This window comes from Buteo buteo, chromosome 4, assembly GCF_964188355.1.
Source record: "Buteo buteo chromosome 4, bButBut1.hap1.1, whole genome shotgun sequence".
Taxonomy (NCBI): Eukaryota; Metazoa; Chordata; class Aves; order Accipitriformes; family Accipitridae; genus Buteo; species Buteo buteo.
In genome coordinates this window covers 52248391-52264076 of record NC_134174.1, presented here as the reverse complement: position 1 = coordinate 52264076, position 15686 = coordinate 52248391, and the positions used below count along the sequence as shown (strand labels likewise).

Sequence of the window (15686 nt, the reverse complement as noted above, 5' to 3'; positions counted from 1 at the left end):
AAATGCTCTGGGTTTGACTTGGAATATTTATGTGGGGAGGATTCACTTGCCTCATCTAGGTCTCTGATGCCAGTTTAGATGGTATAATGTGTCCTTGCCACTTTAGAATGACAAGGATTGCCTGCATCCTGTGTCATGTCTGCTGACCCCATGTGGATGACACATTCTGAAGTGTCTCAGTGGTACTAAATGCCTGTTCTTAAGCACCTGAATTGATGTCTTTGTGTCAGAAACATTTCTAATGACCTCTGTGTCAGTGTAAAAGCTTGTGGTATTTCTTAGAGGAAAAAATACTTAATTTGAATGTAATGCTGTTCATAAGAACTCTGAATTGCTGTTCCCAAGTTCTGTCTTGGTGATACACTTCAGCAGGGATTAGAAAATCTCAAATTTATCAACTGAGAAGAAACAGGTATCTACCTCTTTGAACAAGTTAGTGCTTTGTAATGAGCTCATGTGGCTTGAGTTCACATAGAGGTGGTGAATGGTTGCTATCCTATCTATGAGATGTAGTTGACTCAGGATTGGAAGGTGACAGTCAGGATTATCTAAATTGCTTATGAGTTAAAAGTGAAGGAGTTTGTTTTTAAGCTCTGATTACAGCAGTTAATGTGCAGGAGAAGTAGTTTTAGAGATATATTTCATTTTTAGCATTTGTGGGTATTTAGATTTTTCATAACAGTCCATAAATCTCTTTGGTTTTATTTTTTTTCTTCCCTTAAGTACTCCATGTATTTCTCTTGTTTGCTTATGTCTTCCATATGCTTAGAACAACTTTTCTGACAGCCTGTGTTGAACTCTTTCATAAAATAATTAATTTTATCTGCATTGTAGGGCATTTCACTCTACACACTGATTCGGAGTTCTGTTTTAAATTTGTGAATGATGTGAGCCAGACAGAGCTGTGCTTATAGCAGGCTAGTGTGAGGCAGAGAACCACATGCCCTTAGGAAACTCTTTATTCACTTTGGCTTTAAGAACTAATTTAGAGACTGTTAGTTTGTTCTCAGAATGAAAACCCTGTCAGAACTTAGGAAATTTCTTTCCAAACTGCAAGTCCTCAAAATTAGTTTAGAATTTTTAGTATTTTTTCATTTTTAATGAAACTAAGAATGAAAACTTTAATTAAAAAAAGGCACTGCTGATCAGTGGCAACTTTCTCAGTGCTACCTTTCCAACTAGAGCAGGAGAATTCAGGCTCTGCCATACTCTTCTGTAGCAACAACCAAAACTTAAGACTCTTAATACCTCCACATATTAACTGTTTGGGAACTGTATGTCAGGGAAGTCTGTGGCAGGGAAAGGAAGAATGGTTAGCATGACCAGTACTGTTAGTCAGATATTGTTACCTGTATTTGCTAATCCTGTATCCATTTATTTTGCTGTGCTTGAATGCTGAAACCTTCCTATAGTGATGTGAGACAATAGAAAGATTTGTTGTTGTTGTTTTATTTTGTGTTGTATCAAAGTTAAGCATATTACAATTTAAAATCACAAATTACAAACCAAGCATACTGCAGGTTAATAAAACCCCAACAACTGTGTTTTGTAGGTAATACAGCTTCAGCGAGATGTAGGGTTTAGGAATGAAGATATTTATTGTAACGAAGATTGGAATTAAAACTGAGTTTTTTTGAGGTTAGGCAGTCATAGTGGTTTCCTCCTGTTTTGGCACATGAAGAGTTCTAGCTGAGGAAGTGGTTTAAGTTGCACATTCTGCTCGACTTTGGAGATGAAAAAAAAGATACTTTTTTGATAGTTAAAGGAGTGGGTGGTGCTAAATGGCAAACTGCTTGAGTATGGAACGCTGAAGTTTCATGAAGAGATGAAGAATGAAAGGGGTGAGTTTAAGAATGAGAGAACAAACAAGTTAGAGCAAGCTGTGGTTGCTCTGCAAGCTAGCATATTTTTTACTGAGTAATACTGAGTGCTGCAAATCAGGTTGGGTTATTACTGCCAATTGTACTAAGGAAAAAATACTGGTAAATAACTAAGTATTTGGTATGTTCCTCCTGACTAGTCCACTATCAGTGATTTGGAGGAGTTAGATCGGTAAAGCTTTTGCTTTCCTCCTTGACTGTCTAATCACACAAAACTGCTGATTTAGATATGTTTGGGTTTTCATTTTTATGTAACTTTCAAACAATTTACCAACTACCAATCATAGCAATTGAAACTCCAGTTTTATCTACAGAAATTGAAATGGGCTCACCTATTTCAGTAGTAAGACAATTATTTCAAAGCTGGCAAGTATCAGAAGTGTCTAAAATACTAGAATGATTTTAAATACTTTCAGTTAGAATTTCTCTTTAATGGATATTTAATCTAGTACCTTCAGTTGCGAGAGCATTTGGGTTTTGGAACTGTATTTCTGTGACATTACTGCCTTGGCTCTGTAGCACTGCTGTTTCTAGTGTGTTGTGACACATAAGATATTTTCAGTAGTAAGTGCAGTTTAAGTGTGTCAGAAAATACAGAATCCAGTGATGTTGGAAAGGGGGGGGGGGTGTTTTTTAAATGATTAAACTAATGTTAAAGGCAGTTTTGGTGAAATGTAATTGGTAGCAACAGACTAACAGGCAAAACACTTGTCCTTTCCTGTATTTACTTAAACCTAGGGTACATGTTTATGAGGAAGTGGAGTTGTTCAGGGTACCTGTATCCTTATTTTGTTAGGCTGATCTAGCTGAGCTTCACTGCTGTGTAAATTCCAGCTTCATATTGTTGCAATATTTGGAGGAGTATTTTTATGATTAAGGCTATAAGGGACAATTCTGATTGCTCTACGTGGACAGATTCTAGACTCGCGTTCTGTAATAACCTCGTACTGCCCAATAACTAACAGATAAACTAGGCACCCTGTAAAGAGACTTCTGTCCCACTTATAGTGGAAGGGATAGTGAACATTTGTTACTTCCATCATTGATTTGACTATCTAGGTAGTCTCTATTTTTATGTGCCTTTTCTATATGATCACTTTCTCATTGAGCAACTCTAAACAAGAAGTAAGCTAGCTATTCTGAAAATAGGTGATCAGGGTCTCTTTCACTAAATACAGAGTTACTGTGAAAACAGATCTTTTGGTTAAATTATTGTATTTCCTGGGAAGGCCAGAGGTATTGGATTACTTGAAAGCTGTAAATACAACAATAGGTTTGGCCTTATATATTCCAGGTAGTAGGGGGGGAAATATGTGAAAAGTAAAAAATTGTGATATCGTGGAAAAGCAGAGTTTGATATTATAGATCACAGGCTATGTCTTCAAAAGAAATTATAATGCACAATACTAGCAGTTGAGCCCTTTGCTTTCTCTATTCAGACTTTGATGAAGATAATTTACAACTTAACAGTACTTATTTTTCAAGATTGAAAATGTTCTATCACAGAACAAAAGGAACAATTTAATTTTTTATTGTAACTGCAGAATTTTTTTAAACTGTTTTTAACAATTTCTCTTTTTTTGCTTACCAAATTATGTGCTTTTAGAACAACTATGCTTACTATTAGAAAAAAGTACATTTGTCACTCAGTTAATAGTCTTCAGGCAAACATTTCTTCTGTTTGCATTAGATAAACTGAAAAAAAAGTGGGGGAATATTAATAGAAATGGGCAGCTGAACTATGAATAGCATAACATTTTTTGTTTTTGTCAATCATATTTAGGCTTGATCGTCTCTTTATTTTACTGGACACCGGTACAACACCAGTAACAAGAAAAGCAGCTGCACAGCAACTTGGGGAAGTAGTGAAACTGCATCCTCATGAACTGAATAATCTCTTATCTAAAGTAAGCATTTTTTCTTTCAGTACTTTAATGGTGAGAATAAAACTAGTTTAAAGGGGCATGGGTTCCGTGAGAAGAAGAAAAAGCATAGTAGTCTTGTGTTCTCCAGAAATTGGAGACTCAAGAAAATTAGGAGACTACTTCTGTTAAGCCTGCTGTTTTGTCAGCCTCTGGAATGGTTACGTAAGTGAGGTTTCACTTCATATTCAGTATTGATATTCAATGTTTGCTCTAAGTTCAGATTCTCTTCTATAAAGAGAAGCTCTACTGCCTTATAAAAATTTCTGCTCCTGCCTTTAAAGATTGTTACTTGTGTGATACAGCATTAAAAATATAGGAGGTTGCTTGTCTTTACAAGGGCTGAAAAATGGAAAGATATTTCCATTAGTTTGAGACTTCAATCTGGCCAAGTCTAGTAAAACCACCAAAAATAGTCTGTATCTGACAGCTGGAGATGGCTGAGTGACCTCAATTCTGTTCTTATTGAACAGGTGCCCTCACCGCAATTGATGGTATCAACAGAGTGGCCAAGCAATCATGAATATCAAACCACTTTCAGAGAAAGAAATAGTTTTTCCAGATTTGAGACATAGTGGTAAATTAGTTTAGAAGAGCATATGTTGCTTAAAGTGACCTGTGTTGTCCCTCTTCTTGAGCTAAATGACTTCAGAGTTTTAAGGTCTATTAATATCTTTTGAACACTTCCTTTTAGAAAGCAAAAAAAACCAAAAGTCTTAAGCCTTGTTCAGTACCTGGAGGAAATCAAGGTTGAGTTTGACTGATGGGGCTAAATATATCTTATAAATTCTTAATGTCTGGCTACAGCAAGAGTTCTGCTAAGCAGTGAGCAATATGGAGAAGGCTGCTTGCATTTCTTTGTTTTCTTGTCCTTTGTTTTTGTTGTTTTGAATGTTGTCTTAATCCATAGCATTAAAAGTAAGTGTGTTTTAATAGAGCATAACACCTGGTGGATTTTTGAAAGTACATTTATGCAAATATTTATTTATTAATCTCTCCTTAAAGGTGTTAGTGTATTTAAGAAGTACGAATTGGGATACTCGTATTGCAGCTGGCCAGGCTGTTGAAGCAATAGTGAAAAATGTACCTGAGTGGAATCCAACTCCAAGATCAAAACAAGGTGCTGCTTAAATGAATTATGTAGAATGTTTGATACAAACTAACTGTCATATGAGGCTTTTCAAGGCAACTGTGTTATTCTGGTTTTTTGTGAGCATAGACTTTTTTATATGCATGGACTGTAGTAAACTTCTTTGGCTTTAGATGTTCATACTCAATTACAATGATGTACCTGACCTTTGTTTCTTCTAAGATTCCTGTGCTTGTGCTCTGTACCCTCATAAAGCTTTTATAAATAAAAGGAATAATAACAACAAGTAAAATGGCAAAATTTTTAACCAATCAACTTTGTAATAATATTGTGCAGACACTCTTTTTTCTTCTCTGTTCCCTTGCTCAAAGCACCTTTCTGAGGGAGGTGAAATGGCAGCTTGCTGAAGTCTATTTTGTTTGTACTCACTTTGCTTCTGAAATTGTCATGTTAAGGATGTTAGAGTTACTTTTATTGTCAAATTACAGACCTATTGTCAGTGATTTTGTCTAAACCTGTTGGCACTGTCTATGGTCACAACCTTATGTGGCATAGGTTCTGGAAATTCACTGTTTTTAAAAAAAAACACAAAAACAACAAAAACAAAAAACACCACCAAACAAAAACACCAAAACAACAACAAGAAAGCTCCTATCTGTTTTGAGGTGATCTCGTATTTGTTTCATTCAGTGCCTTCTAGGTCTGTTGCTATAGAATTTGACAAGCAAGTTCTGCATTTACCTTATCCCACTGCCTTTATGATTTTTGTAAACCATCATATTTGCTCTCTTCCAACAATTTTTCTCCAGATTGAAGAGCTGCAGTCTCTTCAGTCTTTCCTCGCAAGACAGCTGCTTTTTCTTTTAGATAACTTTTTGTCCTTCTCTGTGCTTTTTCTTACTCATGTCCTCCTTGAGATGCACAGAACTGCACACAGTGTACCTCCATCTCTTGAGTACTGATATTTATACATGGTGGCAAAATGATGCACTTTGTCTTGTTCTCAGTGCCCTTTCTGATGATGCCCAGTACTTCGCTATTTTGGCTGTCACTGCCCAATAAGCTGGTGAATACAGAAAACTGTCAGAAGTGCCTCCAGGATCTTTATTGAATGTTAGCTGCCAGTTCTCAATTTGGTGTTGTGTAGGTTTAAGTTGTTCATTTTGCACCATATCTGCCTCTTTGCCCATTAGTCTGTTCTGAGAGACCTTCTTGGATTCCTTAGTGCCATTGTGACTTTTGGTTACCCAAAAGAGCTTAGTGTCATCTGCATGCTTGGAGAAGAGTGTGTAGTGAAATCTCCTTCCCATTGCTGAAGACTGATAGAATTGATGGCAACACTGATCCCTGAAGGACTCCAAAGCTAACTTTTATATGTCTTTAACCAGCTTTCACTCTGCAAAAGGATGTTTTCTCCAATTCTGTGGTAACCTAGTTCCTTCAATTTTTTTATATGAAACCTTGCCAAAAACTTTTGAATATATTATGTCCACTGGATCCTCTCTATCCACTTGTTGGAGCTCTTTAAGGACATTGATAATCAGTTAATGAGAGGGTTATTAAGTTTTCACTTAATAACCTTACTTATAGACTCTACTATCTTACCAAGGATGGAAGTTAATTTCACCAGTCTAGTTCCAAGAATTACTTACAGCACTCCTTTTGTACATGGAAATTGGGCAACCTGTCAGTCTTTGAGTACAGCAGCTGTTTTGAATGATGGGTTACATGCATTGTCCAGTTCTTGCATACCTGCCTATCAGAAATGAAACTGAAAAGGTAATTATGGGTGTTTGAGAAAAAGGTACCATTTAACAGGGCTAACTGGCTATGCAGACATTTGTTTCTTTAATTTAAAACGTTTGATGTAGTAGTCAAATACACGTTTTACAGTAGTCTGGTTGCATTTAGGTTCTTAGGCTTGCTATAAATCACTTTTTTTTTTGTATATGTGTAATGAAATGTTAACTTTTTCTTCAGGTATGAAGAAATGTGGGTGGTGTTTATTTTATAGTGTTCTGTGTGCACTTAGATTCATTCTACTGTAAATGAACAAGCTTTCATAAATATGTGTGAGAGTGACATGGAACACACCAAACTAAATGCTGTATTTCTTGTAGGCAGCAGTTGTATTTATACTGCTGGTTGCAATTCAGGATGTGAGCATGCTGGATCATGTAGGAATATGGCCAATCTTTTTGAATGCTAAGCTGCACATGACTAGGAGCCACAAAACACACTAATCTTGAGAAGAGGGGATAGTTTGGATGTGAATTCATAACCAAGAAATAAGACATCTTGTGAGGAACAAATCTCTTCTATATCAGTATTGAACTGCACTGTACCTGCCACTGGATTTGAGAAGAGCTGATAATTAGTCTTCAGCAGCCCTTGGTAGCTGACTTTCTCCCATACCTGTTAAGACCGCTCTCCAGTTTCCATACCAGGGATGCTTGGCTGTTCGTGATATGATATAGTGTTGGCATGATAATTGTTTGAACTATTTGTGAGCCATATGTGTACAGAGAAGACCTAGTGGTATGCCAATGTCCAGGATTTTAAAAAGCTAAATTTATCAAGGGAAAAACATTTAAATTCTTTTCTAATCAGTAAGTGTGATAAGTGAGCTTTTTCAGTCTATCTTTATGAAACAGAGCCTTTACACTTTGAATCAAAATGCTGTATGTCTGATGATTCCTTTGGAGGAAAGAAATCATTTCTTCCTTTTTCTCTTAATCTTCTGTTAGAACTTTGAACAAAAATTTCATCACATTGTCCTTATTATTTTCAATGTCCTGTCTAGAACCAGGCTCAGAAAGTCCTATGGAAGACTCACCTTCAACAGATCGGTTGCGTTTTGACAGATTTGATATATGTCGGTTGTTAAAACATGGTGCATCTCTTCTTGGATCTGCTGGTGCAGAATTTGAAGTCCAAGATGATAAATCAGGTATATCTTTATATTTTACTTGCAGACAAGAAAACTTAACTGATTTGAAAAAGTTTGTTGTGGCAGTATTATGAGTCTAGTCGTCCATGGTTTCTCAGAATGGTAGGAAATAATGGAATAAAATATCCCCCAACATAACTGGTTTGTATTATCTTTCTTAAACAATTTTTTTAGGGGGTGTATATTGTTTGGTTTTTTTGTTTTATCAGAATTAGTATGTGTACAGGGGGGAAGAGGAGAGTGGAAACCAGAAAGAGGGAGCAGAAAAAGCAATATTAAAGGCTTCTGTAGAATTTCTGTAGACTTTTTTAAGAGGTGCAGAAACTACCACCACTTGTTCTTCATTAAAACAGTTCCCAAATATAGCAGTAGGATGTGGCTTATTTAAAAGCTTGAAGGTTTCAAGTATAGTAAGATTACATGAAAAATACTGGCATAAAACTGTCAAAGTTGGAAGGTCAAATATCAGTGCCTGTGTGATGTCTTTTGTTTCAAATGACTTGTCTGATACCTTTCTGCAACTTTTTAACTGAGAGTTGGTTTATATCAGTGTAATGGTGTCATGGTTTAACGCCGGCCAGCAGCTAAGCACCATGCAGAAAAAGGTGAAACTTGTGGGTTGAGATAAGAACAGTTTAATAGAACAGAAAGGGAGAAACTAATAATAATAACAATAATAAAATGGAAATAATAATAATATTAAAAGGATTGGAATATACAAAACAAGTGATGCACAATGCAGTTGCTCACCACTTGCTGACCAATGCCCAGTTCCTGAGCAGCAATCCCCCCTCCCACGTCAGCTCCCCCCCAGTTTATATACTGGGCATGATATCACATGGTGTGGAATACCCTTTTGGCCAGCTTGGGTCAGCTGTCCTGGCTGTGTCCTCTCCCAATTTCTTATGCCCCTCCAGCCTTCTTGCTGGCTGGGCACGAGAAGTTGAAAAAATCCTTGACTTAATCTTAACATTACTTGGCAACAACTGAAAACATCAGTGTGTTATCAGCATTCTTCTCGTACTGAATTGAAGATGTAACACTATACCAGCTACTAGGAAGAAAACTAACTCTATCCCAGCTGAAACCAGGACAAATGGCATTGAATTACTTCAAGATTTGGTTTTTTGCTATTACTGTACTTTCCTGCTCTAATTCCAGTCCATCTTCCAGTTTCTGCACCAGATGAAATGATGCTATAGATAAGAATCTGCTCTGACTGCATAGCCGTGATTCACTTGTTCCCTGCATGTGATGCGGTCTGTGCAGTGTACACAGAAGATTGCTAGCTCAGCAAGGAACAGAACCTATGGCTCCTTACACTTAAGCAGTATCCTGTCTATTAAGCCTTGCTGCTATTTTATTGTCTGCTATCTTTTATGCTAGGTTAATAAGGTGTTGTACAGGTTTCATCTCTTTTTAAACCCTACTTGTTCAGAAATCAAATAGATGTAATAGGACACTTCAGTTCATAGAAGTCTGATATTTATACCAGTGTAGTATGATTGCATGTAAATAATTTTATGATTGAAAATAAATAAAAAATGTAATCAAAAAAATTAAACTAAAAATAGCTTTAGTTGCAGCTTTTTTAACTGGTGGGAAAATGTACAAAGGCTGCTTTCTCTTCTGCATTTTGTAGCAGTTTTCCTTTTCAAATAAGTAGCCAATGTGAATGGAGGTAAAGCAAGTTAAATAATCTTTGGAATTACCAGCCTTTGACACTTTTTCCTAAGAGGAACTTGTGAAAGGAAAAATATTTTCTACAGAATAGAAGTTGTTTGTATTTTTTGCTTGTTGGTTAAATGCAATTTAAAAAAAAAAGGTTTATTGGTATAGATATGATTAATAATTACTACTCAACCTGGTGTATACTCCAAAATTCTGCCAATATTGGTCACATACTTACAAGTTTATGTGCAGATATTTGACAAAAAAAAACCCAATCTCCTGACTTGTTTCCATACTGCACATGTAAAAAGAGAGTGAAGTCTGACAGCCCTACAAGCTACAAGTTTTGGTTTACTTGGAGGGTTTATTCTACTTGGGCACCAAAATCTTCTATTTTTTTTATGTAAATGTGGGTGCTCCCAAAGTCTAGGTGTTCAGTAATTGAAGTGTTGAAGCTTCACAATGTTTTTGAGGTAGCTTCTATTAACTACTTAAGTGAGCCTTGCTTGACACATGAAGCTTGAGGATAAGATTAACAGACTCCAGCACCCTAGGAAAATGACGCTTATGCTTCAGTCTACATTGCTGTCAGGAGTTAGTTTGGTTAGAAGGAAGGGAGACACCTGGGTCTAGTGCATTTTACAAGGAAGAATATTTTTGAAGAAAACAGGTTCAGAGTCAGCCTAGCTCAATACAGGATATAGGATTGAATATAATTTGATGGATTTTATTGGTGGTTGTTAATTCTTAGGTCTGTGTTTTCCAACAGAAGATAAAGTTTAGGAGAAAAAGAAACCTTTAAAGAAAAAAAAGAAACAAAACCCACCAGACTGCCAAAATCAACAGATCCCACAAGGATGCATGTGCTCAATAAAAAAGCACTAGTTCTTGAATCAGTTGCTGGATTTATTTTTTAATGTGCTTATTTGCTCCTTTCAAAGTGTACTTCCCTAAAAATTCGGGGAAAACTTGTTTTATTACTTCTGTAGACCAAGTAGTTTAATTTTGTAAATTTAATGAATAATGAGCTATTTTCTGCTTAAAAATCGATCACAGTTTAAGTACTAGTATAGCTCCAGCAGCAGCAAAAGTCTTCCTAGGAATCAGTGTGATTTGGTTTAAAAGATTGTATTGATGTATTAGCCAAGTACAACTTAATTCTGTAACTCCTGACTTTCTTGTGTTGTTTCATTGAGCAAATCTTCAATAATACATCTGGTTGGAAATCTGACACATCTTCCCTTTTTAAAAAACTTTTTTTAAGGTGAAATTGATCCTAAAGAGAGGATAGCGCGACAGAGGAAACTGTTACAAAAGAAACTTGGCTTAGATATGGGTGCTGCAATTGGGATGAATACTGAAGATCTGTTCAATGATGAAGATCTGGACTATTCTCCTTCTTCAGTTTCACTAGTAAACAAACAACCTGTAGGTAAAACCTCGGGCTGTTTGACTGCAAGGAATAATACAGTGGGTTTGCTTTATTTGTGCTTCTGCAGTTATAATACTTATATTTTGAGTCTGATCAATGTCTAATATGGTATGCTTTGGCTTCCTGAATTCTTATGCCCCATAGTTGCATATTAGTATTATTTGATGTCAAACTGCTGCTCTGAGTTTGAAATGATGGAGGATTGGGGAAGTTGAGAGCAATGTGAGTTTGAGGATTTTTCGGGACCTTCATTGTAAGAAGAGCTGACAATGAATGACTTCTCTTTCAGACTCTTCAGGCTGCTGAGTTAATTGACTCAGAATTTCGAGCTGGTATGAGCAGTAGACAAAAGAATAAAGCCAAAAGAATGGCTAAGCTATTTGCAAAGCAAAGATCCAGAGATGCAGTGGAAGCTAATGAGAAGAGGTATAATAGTGAACTGGTTTGCTTTTATGTCAGTTAAGCTGGGATTGTGATTTGATTTATGTGTTGAAAAACTTTCTACAGTCTTTGCATCTTAGTCTTTTATGTGCTAATTGTGCTGATGATAAAATGCTTGCATGCCGTACTTATTCCCAGTAGAGCTTTGTTAAGGACCTAGCTTCAGAGGGATCTTGAAGTAATGGGATGCCACAGTTAAAATTTGTGGTTTGTTCCTGTTATTAAATACAGCTTGAGAATACTGCATGAAAATGGGGGATTTAAGAAGATAAGCATTAACTAAAAATTTCAGATATAACTTTCTGATGCATGCTGTGTTCCTCACTGTAGTTTATAGTGATATATTGTACCTACTGTGTTTATAACAAGCAGTAAACAAAATTCTTCCCTCAATTTTATTTAAGAATTTGTTTCTTCCGAAGGGTTGAGAAGGATTGCCAATTTGGGACAGCATTCTGCTGTCTCCTCACTGAACTTTTTACACATAAACTTAACTATTTTGCATATTTCACAGTGTTAAATGTCTTTGTTTTGTATTCTTGTCACACTTTATTGTATCTGAAAACTTCAGTTGTATAAGTAATTACTTCCCCTAAAGCATACTTTCAGTTCATAAACTTATACTTGTTCCTTCTCAGCAACGATAGCACTGATGGGGAGCCAGAAGAAAAGAGAAGAAAAGTTGCAAATGTTGTCATCAACCAGCCTGCCACAGACTCAAAAACATTGGTAGAAAATGCTCCAGAAGAGGTATGATGTATTGTTCTGCTGTTAGCAGGAGTGATCATTCAGTTTCTTAGAGTAATGTAAACCAAAACTCCTTTATGCTCCCAAATTCTTTAGTTATTTTAGCATTAAGAGAAGTGGAGTAAAGAATGCTGTTGCCAGCTTACTTTTATATGTAGTGAAGCAAATGAGCTTCAAACTGTATATAGCATTGAGAAAGAAAACACATGTAATCCATCAGTAGCAGTTTGACCCAAATGAACCTGAGTATGTGGATTGCAGGTGTCAGACCTGGTTATTAAACTGTAAAACTGTGCTAAACACTTAGATGATAGGATTACACTGGGCCATAAATAATTTGATCTAAATGTTCATGTACACTTTATTTAATCTTTGCCTTACTTTAATTAGGCTTAATTTAGAATTAAGTTCTATCGTTAGTAGTTGAAGAGTTAAACAATTACCTTAGTCTTAGAAAAACTTGCATTTGTTTCAATAGACTGAAAAGCTGAAAAATTTTAAGAAATGCTATACCAGAATACAAATGGTACATAGACATTTATTTGAAGAGACTTTATCTTGATTAGTCTGTATTCTGCAAAAAGAAGATTTTTCCAGATATTAGTAATTAAATTCTTATTTGTGAAACAACGATTGGAAAATGAATTTGAGATTAATGATAACTGCAAGCTGAATAGCTGCTGGTTGCTAGCCTTTCAAATGCTTTGTGTTTGTGATGGTGTGAACTTAATATTAGTATTATAATTTCCTTTCCACAGCCATGTCAGTTTCCTTGTGGAAATTTTGGTATTAGTGGATATGCCTCTCGTTTTCAAAAATGTGGAATGTGTTTTGAAAAGGGTGGTGTTTATTACTGGTCAAATTGACCCGATTTGATTATGTAGTGTAATTTCAAATTGAAACTTACCTATTATGTTCTTTAAAGGTAAAGTTCATAAATTTAAAGAATCACTGGGGAGTATAAGAAACTTTGCTTAATTTTCTGCGTTAGTGTGGTTCCTAGAGGGAGGCTGAATTCCAGAACAGCAAAATTAATTACCATAGAGAAGAGGTTACCCTACTAACAGACAAACTTCATAAGCTTTTTGAAAGATCCAGTGCCAACCAGCAAAGTTTCTAAAGTGTGGGAAAAAGCTGGTTGTTTTTTTAATTCTGTCCAGTGACAAAGAAAAATACTTAAGCTTTGAGGTTTTTGTTATTTTCACCTAAGTGGAATACAGTATAAAAAGTGTTCGCCTGATCTCTTTTAATCTTGTACTTAATTTTTTATGAATTTAGGCAAATGAATGGCCTCTGGAAAGCTTTTGTGAAGAGGTGTGCAATGATCTCTTTAACCCTTCTTGGGAGGTAAGACGTATATGCGGTATCTAAGATGTAACTATAGATTTAAAGAAAGGCTTCAACAGAAGCACAAAAAATTTATGTGTAGGTCTTAAGAACATTTTGCTAGATATCAAAAATTACATCAATCATAAAAATGGATTACATGACCAAGTCAAATCTGCTTTTAGAGAACAAGTGTTTTTTAAGAACTGTTTAAAGGGGAAATGAAAACAGATGTGTAATATATACTCAAGTGGAGAGTGGGAAAGGTATGGAAAGCAGTGATAAGTGAGAATTCTAGAAGTATTGAAATACAAGCAAAACAAAAGCATGTGAATTGATGGTCAGAAAGACTAAGCAATTAAAACGGGCTTGGATTTGTCAAGAGTTTGAGGAATATCATGTGAGTCTTGCTGACAACAGTGGCATGTTTGTCTAATGCTAAGCTAGTAGAAAAGGAGGGGGAAAGATCCTTTGGTAATAGGGGGTAGGCTACAAATCATTAGTAGTTATCTTCATTTCTGAAAAAAATTAAAAGTTCATTTTTATAATGATAGTAAATACCAACTACAAAAACTATATTTTTTTGTTGCCTAGACAACTTATTTTCAAGATTCAAACCCTGTTCTGCTTCTGCTTTTATTTAGTCCTTATACTGTTTTCCACAAACTTTGATATCAATTCTAAGCAAAAATATGAAGTAGCTGACAATAGTCTTTCTTCCTTGAGCAGAACATGGAAATAACTGTTGTCAACTAACTTATAAAAATGTTGATCTTTTGAAAGAGTAAATGCTAACACCAACTGTAACATACTTAGGTATATCTGTAGCACAGTTTCAGTAGCAGCAATTTGGCTCTGCCCATACTGACCTCAAACTTGGAAACACAGAGATAGATCATATGCAACTAGCACAATTATTTTGGGCCCAGAAAAAGGATAATTATATTTGTGTGGCATATTGCTGCATCTGAGCTAATAAGCCTCACCTTATTTGAAAGCAGGCTGTTTGCATTTGAAGCCGAAGTTGACTTGTCTCCTGGAATGCAGACATTCTCATAGCTTTCTCAGTACATTTGATATAGGGCTTGTGCATCTTATTTAAGGAAGTCGATCAATATAGAATCATTATTATAGTATGTTCTGGATGAAAAACAAGTTAAACTACTTCAATGTACATGTTTATAAAACGGTCCTCTGGCATATTCTTGCAAAGGCAGCCTGGATGACTAGTTCAGACTGCTTGCCTAGCTTATAGGCAGCTGAAGTCAGGCAAGATGAATCCTACTACTGCTGTTTCCTTTATACATTTGTCTGTCTTGCTGTTTTGTGTTTGCAGAAGCTGAGAAGTTAACTAGCGAAGTCTTCCTCTTTTGGCTTGTAAAAACTAGCTCATAAGCAGCCTTGGACCAAATAAACAAATGATTGGTGTATTGTGAACAAATAAGATTCTAAGACTAGGTGCTCTGGCTGATTTTTATTGGCTTGCGTATAGATTTTTATCAACAACCACTGAGCTGTACATATGGGCACATGTATGCTTGCATTTCATCTAAGGTATTCTGATTAAGGGAGAGCCTACCAACTACTCAGTTCTAGTTGTTACTGTCATGAAATTAAATACAATTTTTTTTTTCTACTAGCAACAAGCATGTGTATAAAATGCCCTTTAAAAAATGAAAAGGAGCAAGTTCTGCTCTAACCTATGTAAAGACCTCTCAATGAAAACCTGGTTCAGAACTTTGCTTTTGCAACTTCCTGTGTATCTATTGAGCAGGCTTTTTTTGTTTAGCCAATTACTAGTCCAGTTACATATCAAAAATATGAGAAACAGGTGTGCCTGTAGCACATCTTTCTACTGGTCTTCTGTCATTTCCAAAACTCTTCCTAGTGTGTTCAGCTGTTCATGTTTGGGAACATACAAGTGGCTATAAATTGCTTTCCCATATCACTTGTTCACTTATTTTTTTTAATATTTACCCAAGCAAGGCAGGTTTGTAAGCTATGCAGAACAGTAATTCTCAGAAATTTGTTTTGCAGGCCCCAAAATATTCAGTGGGAATCCAAACTCTGTTTAAAAAAATAATAGTTTTAATAAAAATAATAGAAATACATAATAGAAAAAGAAATATAAAGTGTTGAAGAAATACAAGAATACTGCTTTTCTTTAGCTTATAAACTTCCTAAAAAACAGTAATATCTTCTAGTTGCTCTTTCTTTGAAAACTAGT

The 15686-nt window shown here is 35.6% G+C and overlaps 1 protein-coding gene across 2 annotated transcripts in view; it reads left to right on the top strand.

The window, feature by feature from the left end:
• Nucleotides 1-15686, top strand: part of BTAF1 (B-TFIID TATA-box binding protein associated factor 1) — a 49834-nt gene that overhangs the window by 6665 nt on the left and 27483 nt on the right. The window contains exons 2-8 of one of the 2 annotated variants that reach the window (XM_075026109.1): nt 3664-3787; nt 4808-4922; nt 7696-7842; nt 10778-10983; nt 11235-11371; nt 12025-12136; nt 13412-13480. In XM_075026109.1, the coding sequence (XP_074882210.1) occupies nt 3664-3787; nt 4808-4922; nt 7696-7842; nt 10778-10983; nt 11235-11371; nt 12025-12136; nt 13412-13480 (910 nt within the window). The remainder of the gene's footprint in view (nt 1-3663; nt 3788-4807; nt 4923-7695; nt 7843-10777; nt 10984-11234; nt 11372-12024; nt 12137-13411; nt 13481-15686) is intronic. The other variant, XM_075026110.1, reaches the window with a different exon arrangement.